Genomic DNA, 14,414 nt, shown 5'->3' with positions numbered 1-14,414 from the left:
TTGGGTAAAGTTTAGGAATCTTTATTACAAACATGCAGGGAATGCTTCAGCGAACCGAAGCATCTCTGGGAGTAGTTACAATAACACACGTTTATACACAGTACAGTTGCAGCTGTTTTGTCTGTAAGTTAGTGGGAAAGTACAGGACGTAAAAGAAACAACTCGAAAACAGCTCACGTATTGGCTATAGTGACTTCATCTCTCACAAAACACATCTTGGAAAACAATAGCCAGACGAGTAATCCAGAGACCCAGGATAATGCAATAGGGATCCAGGTTCCACAGATAGTGGAATTTAAATTAATTAAAAATCTGGAATTAAAAGTCATTGATGACCATGAAAGCATTGTCGATAGTTGTAAATACCCAGTTGGTTTCTTTTACATCCACCTGTAGCGGGGGAATAACACTATTTACTCTCCAGGATAAAATAAATGTACTTCAGTCTTTGTGGATCATTCCAGTGGAAACGTGCTCTCTCAGGCTCAAAGAGCATCAGCCCACTGGAAGCAAAGTCGTGAGACCGGCCAATCCAGCAGAAAGAAACCCTCCGACCCTCCCACTTCACCAAGTGTCAGAATGAAGAAAGTTTGATCTGATTAAATTTATTCATGTGCACCGAGGTACAGTGAAACGTATTGTTCTGCGTACAATATAGACAGATAATTTTATACATGAAAAAACATAGGACATATGATAAATACACAATATAAACACATAGACATCGGGTGAAGCATACGGAGTGTAGTGCTACTCAGTAGAGAAAAGGTTTGGAGAGATCAGTTTAGTCCAAAAAAAGGGTCATTCAGGAGTCTGGTAACAGTGGGGAAGAAGCTGTTTAGAATCTGTTATTGCGAGATCTCAGACTTTGTAACCCCTGCCCAATGGAAGAGATTGGAAAAGAGAATAACCTTGGTGGGGGGGTCTTTGATTATGCTGCCCACTTTCCCAAAGCAGCGGGAGGTGTAGACAGAGTCAATGGATGGGAGGCGGGTTTGTGTGAGGGACTGGGCTGTGTTCACAACTCTCTGTAGTTTCTTAGTCTTGGGCTGAGCAGTTGCCATACCAAGTTTCATGGGAGTGTCCCTTTAAGAAATGTTTTTGTCTTATCACATGGCTTCAGTGATGTCATTGTGTGGGTGGAGCTGGGCTGTGGCTCTGGGAGTTGGATTTACTTTCACTTTGGTTTGGGGCTGTTTTGTGGCTCTGAGATTTTTGCTTTCGCTTTCACATTTTTGGCTGCTGTACGCAGAAACAGGAGTATTTTGGCCTGTCTCGCGATCTTCATTTTAAAAGCTGTTTCCAGACTTGATAACTTGAAAAGAAATAATTGCTTTCTGGAAGGAATTCCAACCTGCTGTTTTGGAAAGGAAACAAGAGTGAGTGCTGTGTGCTGGGACATACCTTTGAAAAGGAGGTACTGGTTTATGGGATCTTGTTATTAAATTGGAACAGTTAAAGGGGGGAATTTATTAAGGGTTATGCATAGATTACTGTAGCTGTGTGGGGTATTTATGTTTGTAAGTTATAAAAATGCTTACTGTGTGTGTTTATAAAAATGTTAACTAAATTCGTAGAATAAAGCTTGTTTTGATTAAAAGTGCTTAAGGCCTCTGTTGAATAACAGCTGAAAGGCAGGCTCTGTGCTCATCGGAACCAAAATCAATAAACAATTGTAGGTCAGGTGAACTCTATGATACACTTTGGAGTTTTCTGAACCCTGGCCCATAACACAAGCTGTGATGCAGCCAGATAAGATGTTTTCTATGGTGCACCTGTAAAAGTTGGTGCACCTGTAATAATTGGTAAAAGTCAATGATAATCTTCATAATTGTCACAAGTAGGTTTACATTAATGCTGCAATGAAGTTACTGTGAAAATCCCCTAGTCGTCACACTCTCGCGCCTGTTTGGGTTCGCTGAGGGAGAATTCAGAATGTCCAATTCACCAAACAAGCACGTCCTTCGGGACTTGTGGGAGGAAACCGGAGCACCCGGAGGAAACCCACGCAGACACGGGGAGAACATGCATACTCTGCACAGACAATGACCCAAGCGGGAATCAAACCTGGGACGCTGGCGCTGTGAAGCAACAATGCTAACCACAGTGTTACCGTGCCGCCCATGTGGCAATCGGTGTGGACATGCTGAATTTCCTTAGTTTCCTAAGTATATGTTTCTTGGTCATAGCGTCGATGTGGGTGGACCAGGACAGAATGCTGGTGATGTGCACACCTCGGAATTTGAAGCTGCGAACCATCTCCACCTCAGCCCCATTAATGCAGACAGGGGTGTGTACGATACTTCGCTTCCTGAAGTCAATGACCAGCTCCTTAGTTTTGCTGACATTGAGGAAGAGATTGTTGTCATTACACCATGCCACTAGGTTCTCTATCTCCCTCCTGGACTCTGTCTCATCGTTGTTTGATATCCGACCCATGACGTCGTGCCATCAGCAAACTTGTAGATGGAGCGGGAGCAGATTTTGCCACACAGTCGTGTGTATAACGAGTGTAGTAGGGGGCCAAGTACGCAGCCTTGTGGGGCCCCGGTATAGAGGACTATCGTGGAGATGTTCGTGATCCGAACCACTACAGTCGTGTCATCAGCAAACATGTGGATGGATTTGGAGCCAAACTTTGCCATGCAGTCGTGTGTGTGTATAGGCAGTGCAGCCTTGCGGGGCTCCTGAATTGAGAACCATTGTGGAGGAGGTGTTGTTTATCTTTACTGATTGTGGTCTATGGGTCAGAAAGTCGAGGATCCAGTTGCAGAGGGAGGAGCCTAGTCCGAAGTTTTGGAGTTCTTATATGAGCTTGGCTGGGATTATGGTTTTTCATAGAATTTACAGTGCAGAAGAAGGCGATTCGGCCCATCGAGTCTGCACCGGCTCTTGGAATGAGCACCCTACCCAAGGTCAACACCGCCACCCCATTCCCATAACCCAGTAACCACACCCAACACCAAGGGCAATTTTGGACACTAAGGGCAATTTATCATGGCCAATCCACCTAACCTGCACATCTTTGGACTGTGGGAGGAAACCGGAGCACCCGGAGGAAACCCACGCACACACGGGGAGGATGTGCAGACTCCGCACAGACAGTGACCCAATCCGGGAATCGAACCTGGGACCCTGGAGCTGTGAAGCAATTGTGCTATCCACAATGCTACCATGTTGCCCAACTTAATTAATGTATAGAAATGAAGGCTATTGTTTGTCTTTATAAAAAGCAATTGTGCTATCCACAAGGCTACCGTGCTGCCCCTGTTGAAGGCAGAGCTGTAGTCAATGAATAGGAGTCTGACGTAGGAGTCTGACGTAGGAGTCCTTGTTGTCGAGATGCTTCGGGGGTGAGTATAGGGCCAGGGAGATGGCATCTGCTGTGGACCGGTTGTGGCGGTATGCGAATTGCAGTGGATCAAGGAATGCTGCGAGTATGGAGTTGATGTGTCCAACATCTCGAAGCAATTCATAATGATCAATGTCAAGGCCACCGGATGATAGCCATTGAGGCACGTTGCCTGGTTCTTCTTCGGAACTGGTATGATGGTGGTCTTCTTGAAGCAGATGGGAACCTTGGAAAGGAGGAGGGAGAGATTGAGGATGTCCGCAAACACACCTGCCAGTGGGTCAGCGCAGGATCTGGGTGCACGACCTGGGACAACCAATGAGAGTCCCAGTCGTTAGTCTGCGACTCTAGATTAGTTTGGTATTGTCACTTGGGAGTCCCTGTTGGCTTTGCGGAGGTCATATATAGATTTCTTGAATAGGTCAGGGTTGCCTGCCTTGAACACCTTCAGTCGGGAGTGAATCTCCCAATTAAACCATGGATTCTGGTTGGGTAATGTACAGACTACCTTCTTTTGCACGCAATCTTCTACACATTTACTGATGAAGTCTGTGACGGTGCTGGCATACTCGTCTAGGTTGGCTGCGGAGTTAACATAGAACATACAGTGCAGAAGGAGGCCATTCGGCCCATCGAGTCTACATCGACCCACTTGAGCCCTCACTTCCACCCTATCCCTGTCACCCAATAACCCCTCCTAACCTTTTTTGGTCACAAAGGCAATTTATCATGGCCAATCCACCCAACCTGCAAGTCTTTAGACTGTGCGAGGAAACCGAAGCACCCGAGGAAACCCACGCAGAAACAGGGAGAATGTGCAGACTCTGCACAGACAGCGACCCAGCAGGGAACCAAACCTAGGACCCTGGCGCTGTGAAGTCATAGTGCTATCCACTTCTGCTACCGTGCTTCCCTTGTTCTTGAATATGGTCCAGTTCACTGACTCCAAGCAGTCGCGTAGGAGCTCTTCCGTTGCACCAACCTTCTTAAAAGGATTCTCCCGCTTAAATTTCTGCTTGTATGCCGGGAGAAGGAGCACCGTATTGTGGTCCGATTTTCCGAAGTGCAGTCAGGGGATGGATCATCAGACGCCCTCGATGTTTGTGTAGCAGTGGTCAAGGATGTTGGGGTCCCTGTCAGGACAGGAGGTGTGTTGGTGGAATTTTGGCAGTACACTTGAGGTTGACCTGCTTAAAGTACCGTCCACGATGAACATGGCCGCCAGGTATTCTGCTTTATTGTTATTTATAGCGGTTACAATTCATCAAGCGCCTTCTTCACTTCTGCCTGGGGTGGGATGTAGACCGCCGTGATGATGGCCGAAGTGAACTCCGTGGAAGGTAGTCTGGACGGTACTTCACAGTCGGGTATTCCTGGTCCGGGCAGCAGTAGTTCACCAGGATCACCACGTCCGAGCACCAGGAGGAGTTGACGAGGAGGCAAATCCCTACACCCATTCCAGGTTCAGTCCTGGATGTGATTAACAGCAGGAATAACAGCAGAATCTAACCTGTTATCATTTGTGAACCCTTTGGTGTCTCAGCCTGTTGAACGACTGAGTGAATCCCTCCTCACAGTGAGAGCAGGTGAATGGCTTCTTTCCAGTGTGAACTTGCTGGTGTCTCCGCAATGTGGATGATGTTTGAAATCTCTTTGTGCAGTGAGAGCAGCTGAACGGTCCCTCCTCAGTGTGAATGCGCTGGTGTTCCATCAGTACCTGAGAGCTTTTAAACCCACTCCCACAGTCGGAGCATTTAAAGGGTCTTTCATTGGTGTGAGTGACATTGTGGCTCAGCAAGTGATGACTGAGTGAAGCTTTTCCCAGTCGGAGAGGTGAACGGGCTCTCCCCAGTGTGACCTCGCTCGTGTTTCATCAGGTTGGATGAGGTTCTAAACCTCTTTGAGCAGTGAGAGCAGCTGAACGGTCTCTCCTCAGAGTGAACGCGCTGGTGGGACATCAGTAGCTGAGAGCTCTTGAAACCCCTCCTGCAGTCAGAGCATTTAAAGGGCCTGCTCTTGGTGTGAGTGACATTGTGTTTCCGCAGGGTGGATAATTGAGTGAATCCCATATCACACACAGAGCAGATGAACGGCTTCTCCCCTGTGTGAATTCGCTGGTGGTTCTGCAGGTGGGGTAACCGAGTGAATCCCATATCACACACAGTGCAGATGAATGGCCTCTCCCCGGTGTGAACTCTCTGGTGTCTCTGCAGGCTGGGTAACTGAGTGAATCCCTTCTCACACACAGTGCAGGTGAACGGCCTCTCCCTGGTGTGAACTCGATGGTGTGTCTCCAGGTGGGATAACCGAATGAATCCCTTTCCACAGTCAGAGCAGGTGAATGGCCTCTCCCCAGTGTGAACTCGTTCGTGTTTCCGCAGGTTGCCAATGTCAGTGAATCCCTTTTCACACTGAGTGCAGGTGAATGGTCTCTCCCCAGTGTGAACTCGTTTGTGTCTCCGCAGGTTGCCAATGTCAGTGAATCCCTTTTCACACTGAGTGCAGGTGAATGGTCTCTCCCCAGTGTGAACTCGTTTGTGTCTCCGCAGGTTGCCAATGTCAGTGAATCCCTTTTCACACTGAGAGCAGGTGAACGGTCTCTCTCCAGTGTGACCTCGCTCGTGTTTCATCAGGTTGGATGAGGTTCTAAACCTCTTTGAGCAGTGAGAGCAGCTGAACGGTCTCTTCTCAGAGTGAACGCGCTGGTGGGACATCAGTAGCTGAGAGCTCTTGAAACCCCTCCTGCAGTCAGAGCATTTAAAGGGCCTGCTCTTGGTGTGAGTGACATTGTGTTTCCGCAGGGTGGATAATTGAGTGAATCCCATATCACACACAGAGCAGATGAACGGCTTCTCCCCTGTGTGAATTCGCTGGTGGTTCTGCAGGTGGGGTAACCGAGTGAATCCCTTATCACACACAGTGCAGATGAATGGCCTCTCCCCGGTGTGAACTCTCTGGTGTCTCTGCAGGCTGGGTAACTGAGTGAATCCCTTCTCACACACAGTGCAGGTGAATGGCCTCTCCCTGGTGTGAACTCGATGGTGTGTCTCCAGGTGGGATAACCGAATGAATCCCTTTCCACAGTCAGAGCAGGTGAAAGGCCTCTCCCCAGTGTGAACTCGTTCGTGTTTCCGCAGGTTGCCAATGTCAGTGAATCCCTTTTCACACTGAGTGCAGGTGAATGGTCTCTCCCCAGTGTGAACTCGTTTGTGTCTCCGCAGGTTGCCAATGTCAGTGAATCCCTTTTCACACTGAGAGCAGGTGAACGGTCTCTCTCCAGTGTGAACTCGTTCGTGTTTCCGCAGGTTGCTAATGTCAGTGAATCCCTTTTCACATTGAGAGCAGGTGAATGGTCTCTGCCCAGTGTGAACTCGTTCGTGTTTCCACAGGCTGCCAATGTCAGTGAATCCCTTTTCACACCGAGAGCAGGTGAACGGCCACTCTCCAGTGTGACTGCGTTGATGCCTTTCCAGCCCGTATGGGCCTTTGAATCCCTTCCCACAATCCTCACATTTCCATGGTTTCTCCATGGTCCGGGTGATCTTGCGCCTCACCGCGTTGGATGATCAGTTGAAGCCTCATCCACACACAGAACACCGATACAGTCTCTCCCTGTTGTGAATGGTGTATTATTTTTTCAGGCTGGGTCACTGGTTAAAGCTCTTTCCACAGTCAGTGCTCTGTAACAGTCTCACACGGGTGTGTGTCTCAGTGCTTTTCCAGACACACTGATGATTAAAATCTCTTGAAGCAGACAGAATAGACAAACATTTCTCCTTCTAGAGTCAGAGGCTGATGATCCCACGAATTGAGTGACTCAGTCAGTTCTTGACGTGATATTTAGTTTGGGATATTGCCCTCGAACTCCTCTTGTTCGAACTTCCTGTAAACAGATTTTACAATAGTAATCATTGTCAGTACAGGATAGAAATTCAGAACAGACAATTCTAGTTTCTAGCGAACATTCTTTCCTCTCTCTTTCCCTGAAATGCTCTAATTCTCCATCCCACACACTCTCCCTCCATTCTCACTCTGCTGTATCTAATATTGCCCCTCCCAATTCTCCTGAAGGTGATCAACAACTCTAAACTCACTAAAACCTGTACAAGAGTAGAGAATCTCCATATAAGTACATTTACTGATTAGAGATAGGGAAATTCTGAGGAAGAATTGTATTTAGTCATGGAGTGGTCATGACAGGGAACTCACTGCCCACAAGGGTTGTGGAAGTCCAGATGATCAATAATTTAAAATAAAATAGGATAGTCACTTGAAGAAAATAAACTTGCAGGGGAACAGGGATATCGAGGGGGAATGGGACTCACTGGATTGCTGTACAGAGAGTCAGCATTGACTTGAGTTACCAAATGGATTCTGTCAGTGCTGCAATGACTGTATGACTGGAAATATATAATGTAGGTACAGTACTATATTACAAAACTAGAACTAATAATACATGTATTTTATTACAGCACCATCAATAATATCTATAATACATACTATATAACAACACTGGACATATCTCTGTCCGATATTAAATATTTTAAAATTAATTTATGGGATGTGGACAATGCTGGTCAGGCCAGCATTTATTGCCTATCCCCAGTTGCTCTTCCGAAGTAGTGGTGAGTTGCCTTCTTGAACTGCTGCAGTCCTTGAGGTGTAGGTACATCCCCTGTGCTGTTTTAAAAAAAAAAATGTTTTTTATAAATTTAAAGGACCCAATCCATTTTTTTCCAATTAAGGGGCAATTTAGCATGGCCAATCCACCTACCCTGCACATCTTTGGGTTGTGGGGGTGAAACCCACGCAAACACAGCGAGAGTGTGCAAACTACACATGGACAGTGACCCAGAGCCGGGATTGAGCCTGGGACCTCGGCGCCGTGAGGCAGCAGCGCTAACCACTGCTCCACCATGCTGTCCTACATCCCCTGTGCTGTTAGGGAGGAAATTCCAGGATGTTGGGCCCCAGGGACAGTGAAGGAACGGCAATATATTGCCAAGTCAGGGTGGTGTGCAACTTGGAAGCGAACCTCCAGGTGGTGGGGTTCCCAGGTATCTGCTGCTCTTGTCCTTCTAGATGGTAGTGGTTGTAGGTTTGGAAGGTGCTGTCTGAGGAACCTTTATGAGTTACTCCAGTTTAGCTAGGGCTCCTTGATGCCATACTCAGTCAAATGCTGCCTTGATGTCAAGGGCAGTCACTCTCACCTCACTTCTGGCATTCAGCTATTTCGTCCAAGTTTCAACTAAGGCTGTAATGAGGTCAGGAGCTGAGTGACCCTGGCGGAACCCAAACTGAGCATCCAGGAGCATGTTATTGCAGAATAAGTGCCACTTAATAGGATCTTTGATGACTCCTTCCATCACTTTGCTGATGATGGAGAGTATTCCGACAGGGAAGTAATTGGCTGAGTTGGATTTGGCCTGTTTACTGACCCCTTAAATGTCAGCCATCTCCTGGAGAAACCAGTCCTTTAATTATGAAAATTAGGAAAGAGACCATCCTTTTAGCCAAATAAATGTGTCAAGCTGAGGGAACAAAGGATGTCAATGTCTTTAAGAGAGAGAGAGACCTGGGCCAAGCTTTGCAGAGTCTGCACCCTCCCTGTATTTACTTCCTTTCCCTCCAGTTGCTGCAAGTGACCAATTAAAGATCAGAATGAGATAAGAAATGGAAAGGGGAAGAAAAGAAAGTGTTTTACTCACAGATGTTGCAGACAGGAGGAAGGTACAGTCTGTGTGAAGCTCAAGCTCACTCAGGGTTGGAGGAACAACAGCTTTGCTCGGCAGAAACTTCCATGTCCAACTTCCGGATTGAGACAATGGGGGAGCTCTGATTGGCGGAGGGGCAGAGTCTTTCCGGTCCTCCAAGTCTTACCATTGGTCAACTCCTGAGAGGTAAGGACAGCGGAAGTGAGCTCACTACGCATGCGTAGCTTCCCCTCTCCCTGAGAAATGCGCAGTCCCGGGTCTGGGGGTGGGGAGATCACCGACGGCCGGAACTGTCAGCCGGTTGCCTGGAAACCGTCTCGAGGAAGTGTTGGGGGAGAGGAAACAGAGGGTGGGGGCGAATGTGCTCTAAAGCAGTGACGTCACCGCGGAGCGGATGGATTCCTATTGGCTGATTTAGAGGATGAGTTCCTTTGTGATGTCACAATGTGGAGGTTGAACAATGGGTTTCAGACGAAAACTTCCTCCTCTGGGCAACATCTGGGGGCAAATCAATGTCTCCCCCTTTCAGAAGTTCATGAGATATAGGAGCAGAATTAGGCCATTTGGCCCATCGAGTTTGCTCTGCCATTCCATCATGGCTGATCTCATCCTGGCCTTATCTCCACCGTCCTGAAAATTCTTCAGAACCCTTCAACCCGATTAAAAATCTGTCTAACTCCTCCCTAAATTTACTCACTGTCCCAGCTCCACCACACTCTGGGGTAGTGAATTCCACATATTCACAGCCCTTGGGAGAAGCAGTTTTTCCTCAACTCTGTTTTGAATAGGGCAGCATTGTGGCCCAGTGGTTAGCACTGCTGTCTACGGCACTGAGAACCTGGGTTCGATTCCGGCCCGGGTCACTGTGTGGAATTTGCACATTCTCCCCGTGTCTGCGTAGGTTTCACCCCCACAACCCAAAGATGTACAGAGCAGGTGGATTGGTCACACTAAATTGCCCCTTAATTGGAATTTAAAAAAATTGTTTTAAATTGCAACTGTTTTGAATTTGCTACCGCTTTTCGTAAGACGATTGCCTCTCGTTCTGGAATGCCCCACAAGAGGCAGCAGCCGCTCCAAGCCTACTTTATCTTTCCATTTCTTTTCTCATTCTGAGGGGTCATTGGTAACTTGCAGCAACTGAAGAGAAAGGAAGTGAATCTGGTCAGTATGTTCCACACATTTTGAGTTCAGTAATATAGACATATTTATATCTGGCAGTCTGCATGGAGAATTTCAGGCCTCTCCAAGATGGGAAGCAGTGAGCAGGGATCTGTCAGTCAGCCTGAATCAGCACCTTCAGAGAATTAAGACCATAAGACATAGAAGCGGAAGTAAGGCCATTCGGCCCATCGAGTCCACTCCACCATTCAATCATGGCTGATTTCAACTCCATTTACCCGCTCTCTCTCCATAGCCCTTAATTCCTCGAGAAATCAAGAATTTATCATCTTCTGTCTTAAAGACACTCAACGTCCCGGCCTCCACCGCCCTCTGTGGCAATGAATTCCACAGACCCACCACTCTCTGGCTGAAGAAATTTCTCCTCATCTCTGTTCTAAAGTGACTCCCTTTTATTCTAAGGCTGTGCCCCCGGGTCCTAGTCTCCCCTGCTAATGGAAACAACTTCCCTACATCCACCCTATCTAAGCCATTCATTATCTTGTAAGTTTCTATTAGATCTCCCCTCAACCTCCTAAACTCCAATGAATATAATCCCAGGATCCTCAGACGTTCATCGTATGTTAGGCCTACCATTCCTGGGATCATCCGTGTGAATCTCCGCTGGACCCGCTCCAGTGCCAATATGTCCTTCCTGAGGTGTGGGGCCCAAAATTGCTCACAGTCTTCTAAATGGGGCCTAACTAATGCTTTATAAAGCTTCAGAAGTACATCCCTGCTATTATATTCCAAGCCTCTTGAGATGAATGACAACATTGCATTTGCTTTCTTAATTACGGACTCAACCTGCAAGTTTACCTTTAGAGAATCCTGGACTAGGACTCCCAAGTCCCTTTGCACTTCAGCATTATGAATTTTGTCACCGTTTAGAAAATAGTCCATGCCTCTATTCTTTTTTCCAAAGTGCAAGACCTCGCACTTGCCCACGTTGAATTTCATCAGCCATTTCTTGGACCACTCTCCTAAACTGTCTAAATCTTTCTGCAGCCTCCCCACCTCCTCCATACTACCTGCCCCCCCACCTATCTTTGTATCATCGGCAAACTTAGCCAGAATGCCCCCAGTCCCGTCATCTAGATCGTTAATATATAAAGAGAACAGCTGTGGCCCCAACACTGAACCCTGCGGGACACCACTCGTCACCGGTTGCCACTCCGAAAAAGAACCTTTTATCCCAACTCTCTGCCTTCTGCCTGACAGCCAATCGTCAATCCATGTTAGTACCTTGCCTCGAATACCATGGGCCCTTATTTTACTCAGCAGTCTCCCGTGAGGCACCTTATCAAAGGCCTTTTGGAAGTCAAGATAGATAACATCCATTGGCTCGCCTTGGTCTAACCTGTTTGTTATCTCTTCAAAGAACTCGAACAGGTTTGTCAGGCACGACCTCCCCTTACTAAATCCATGCTGACTTGTCCTAATCTGACCCTGCACTTCCAAGAATTTAGAAATCTCATCCTTAACAATGGATTCTAGAATCTTGCCAACAACCGAGGTTAGGCTAATTGGCCTATAATTTTCCATCTTTTTCCTTGTTCCCTTCTTGAACAAGGGGGTTACAACAGCGATTTTCCAATCCTCTGGGACTTTCCCTGACTCCAGTGACTTTTGAAAGATCATAACTAACGCCTCCACTATTTCTTCAGCTATCTCCTTTAGAACTCTAGGATGTAGTCCATCTGGGCCCGGAGATTTATCAATTTTTAGACCTCTTAGTTTCTCTAGCACTTTCTACCATATGGCTACCATATTCAACTCTACCCCCTGACTCTCCGGAATTGTTGGGATATTACTCATGTCTTCTACTGTGAAGACTGACGCAAAGTACTTATTTAGTTCCTCAGCTATTTCCTTGTCTCCCATCACAAAATTACCAGCGTCATTTTGGAGCGGCCCAATGTCAACTTTTGCCTCCCGTTTGTTTTTAACGTATTTAAAGAAACTTTTACTATCATTCCTAATGTTACTGGCTAGCCTACCTTCATATTTGATCCTCTCTTTCCTTATTTCTCTCTTTGTTATCCTCTGTTTGTTTTTGTAGCCTTCCCAATCTTCTGACTTCCCACTACTCTTTGCCACATTATAGGCTTTCTCTTTTGCTTTGATGCATTGCCTAACTTCATTTGTCAGCCATGGCTGCCTAATCCTCCCTCTGATAACCTTTCTTTTCTTTGGGATGAACCTCTGTACTGTGTCATCAATTACTCCCAGAAACTCCTGCCATTGCTGTTCTACTGTCTTTCCCACTAGGCTCTGCTCCCAGTCGATTTTCGTCAGTTCCTCCCTCATGCCCCTGGAGTTACCTTTATTTAACTGTAACACCTTTACATCTGATTCTACCTTCTTTCTTTTAAATTGGAGATTGAATTCTACCATATTATGATCACTGCCTCCTAAGTGCTCCCTTACTTTAAGATCTTTAATCAAGTCTGGCTCATTACATAACACTAAGTCCAGAATGGCCTGTTCCCTCGTGGGCTCCATCACAAGCTGTTCCAAAAAGCCCTCCTGTAAACATTCAATGAATTCCCTTTCCTTGGGTCCACTGGCAGCATTATTTACCCAGTCCACCTGCATATTGAAGTCCCCCATGATCACTGTGACCTTGCCTTTCTGACATGCACTTTCTATTTCGTGGTGCATTTTGTGCCCCCGGTCCTGGCCACTGTTAGGAGGCCTGTACATAACTCCCATTATGTTTTTTTTGCCTTTGTGGTTCCTCAACTCTACCCACACAGACTCCACATCATCTGACCCTATGTCGTTTAGTGCTATTGATTAATTTCATTCCTAATTAACAAGGCAACCCCGCCCCCTCTGCCCACCTCCCTGTCTTTTCGATAGGTTGTGAATCCCTGGATGTTGAAATGCCAGTCCTGAACCCCCTGCAACCACGTCTCTGTGATGCCTACCACATCACACCTGCCAGTCACAATCTGGGCCACAAGCTCATCTACCTTGTTCCGTACACTGCGCGCATTTAAATATAGCACCTTTCATTCTCTATTGACCGTCCCTTTTTGTTTTCTTAGTGTGGTGGACCTTGGTTTACTGAGCCTTTCCATACACTGTGTCATATTTTGTGGGATGGGGACTATCATAACCTCTCCTGAGTTTTGTCTTTTCGTGCTTTTTTGTATTCCTAAGCAGCTACGCTTCCCACTGATTACTTCACCTCTTGGTTCCCTGACTTTCCCTTCCCCCCCAATCTTTAGTTTAAAGTCCTATTAAGAGGATGAATATTACAGAGTGAGAATGGAGGGAGAGTGTGTTGGATGGAAACTAGAATTGCCTGTTCTCAATTTCCATTTGTAAATTCCTTTTACAGGATATTAGATGAAGACTTGCAGAAAAAAACCGAACGAGACTTCAGGATTTGGAAGAGTCACTTGGCTTATCGGGACCTGAATATCATCAGGAGAACCATCACTGCAAAAGACACTTCTGGGGTGAAGGTTTGCCTGTCAGGCAAAGGAACAGAATGGAAGTAAACACAGGAACGAAGAATCACATTGGGCTGGTTCCAGGAGAATTGAGTGACAACTTCAGCGATGTAACCATGGAGTGTGATTTTTGATTGTGTTAAAAGTAAAAGGGCATCATTCTGTTTATAGTTTAAGGGATACGTTCCCTATAAAAATAGTGTTTAGGCATTGTTGCTTCTAGTTTGTTGCAGTAAAAGTCATAAAACCTGAAGTTTTTGTCTTATGACTCATTAATTTGTTCACTGGGGTTAGAATTTATCTTTTAAAATTCCTGATCTTTTCAGAGATCTTACACAATTGGTTTTGAGTCACAAGTTTCAACTTCCCATTTAAGCCTCAGGCAACTTGCTGTCTCTCCCTTGCTCATGTCAATGACAGCCTAGTAACAGAGCTGAGGGCTGGAGATGCTGTGACCCCTTGTCGGAACTGGAATCAGTAGAAAGAAGAACCGTCGTTTCTGGTTGAGCTTTGTGTTAACTGTCTGACCATGATGACCATATATAAATAGCTAACCAGGTAATCTATTGTGATGAGAGTTTAGAAACAGACCCTGGGTCGACGAGTTCACTGAAGCTGTGGGTTGTCAGCTGTACAGTGAAACCAGGCATCCAACAGCCACAGAGACCTCTAATATTGGACACTGGGTTTAACCCTGTTCTGTATTAAACAGGCCTATCTGAT

General features: G+C 46.4%; 1 protein-coding gene across 1 annotated transcript; it reads right to left on the bottom strand.

Annotated features, from left to right (window-relative positions):
- Positions 1-9,242, bottom strand: LOC140419874 (uncharacterized). The gene is made up of 2 exons (XM_072503915.1): positions 9,061-9,242; positions 1-7,235 (listed from the first exon to the last, which is right to left on the bottom strand). Exon 2 carries the CDS (start codon positions 6,880-6,882, stop codon positions 5,119-5,121), a length of 1,764 nt encoding a protein of 587 aa, XP_072360016.1. The 5' UTR covers positions 6,883-7,235; positions 9,061-9,242; the 3' UTR covers positions 1-5,118.
- Positions 9,243-14,414: the final 5,172 nt, after the last annotated feature.

The sequence above is a fragment of the Scyliorhinus torazame genome, chromosome 5 (assembly GCF_047496885.1).
Source record: "Scyliorhinus torazame isolate Kashiwa2021f chromosome 5, sScyTor2.1, whole genome shotgun sequence".
Classification (NCBI taxonomy): Eukaryota; Metazoa; Chordata; class Chondrichthyes; order Carcharhiniformes; family Scyliorhinidae; genus Scyliorhinus; species Scyliorhinus torazame.
The sequence above is the reverse complement of the archived record's forward strand: the minus strand, read 5'-3'. Positions and strand labels throughout refer to the sequence as shown.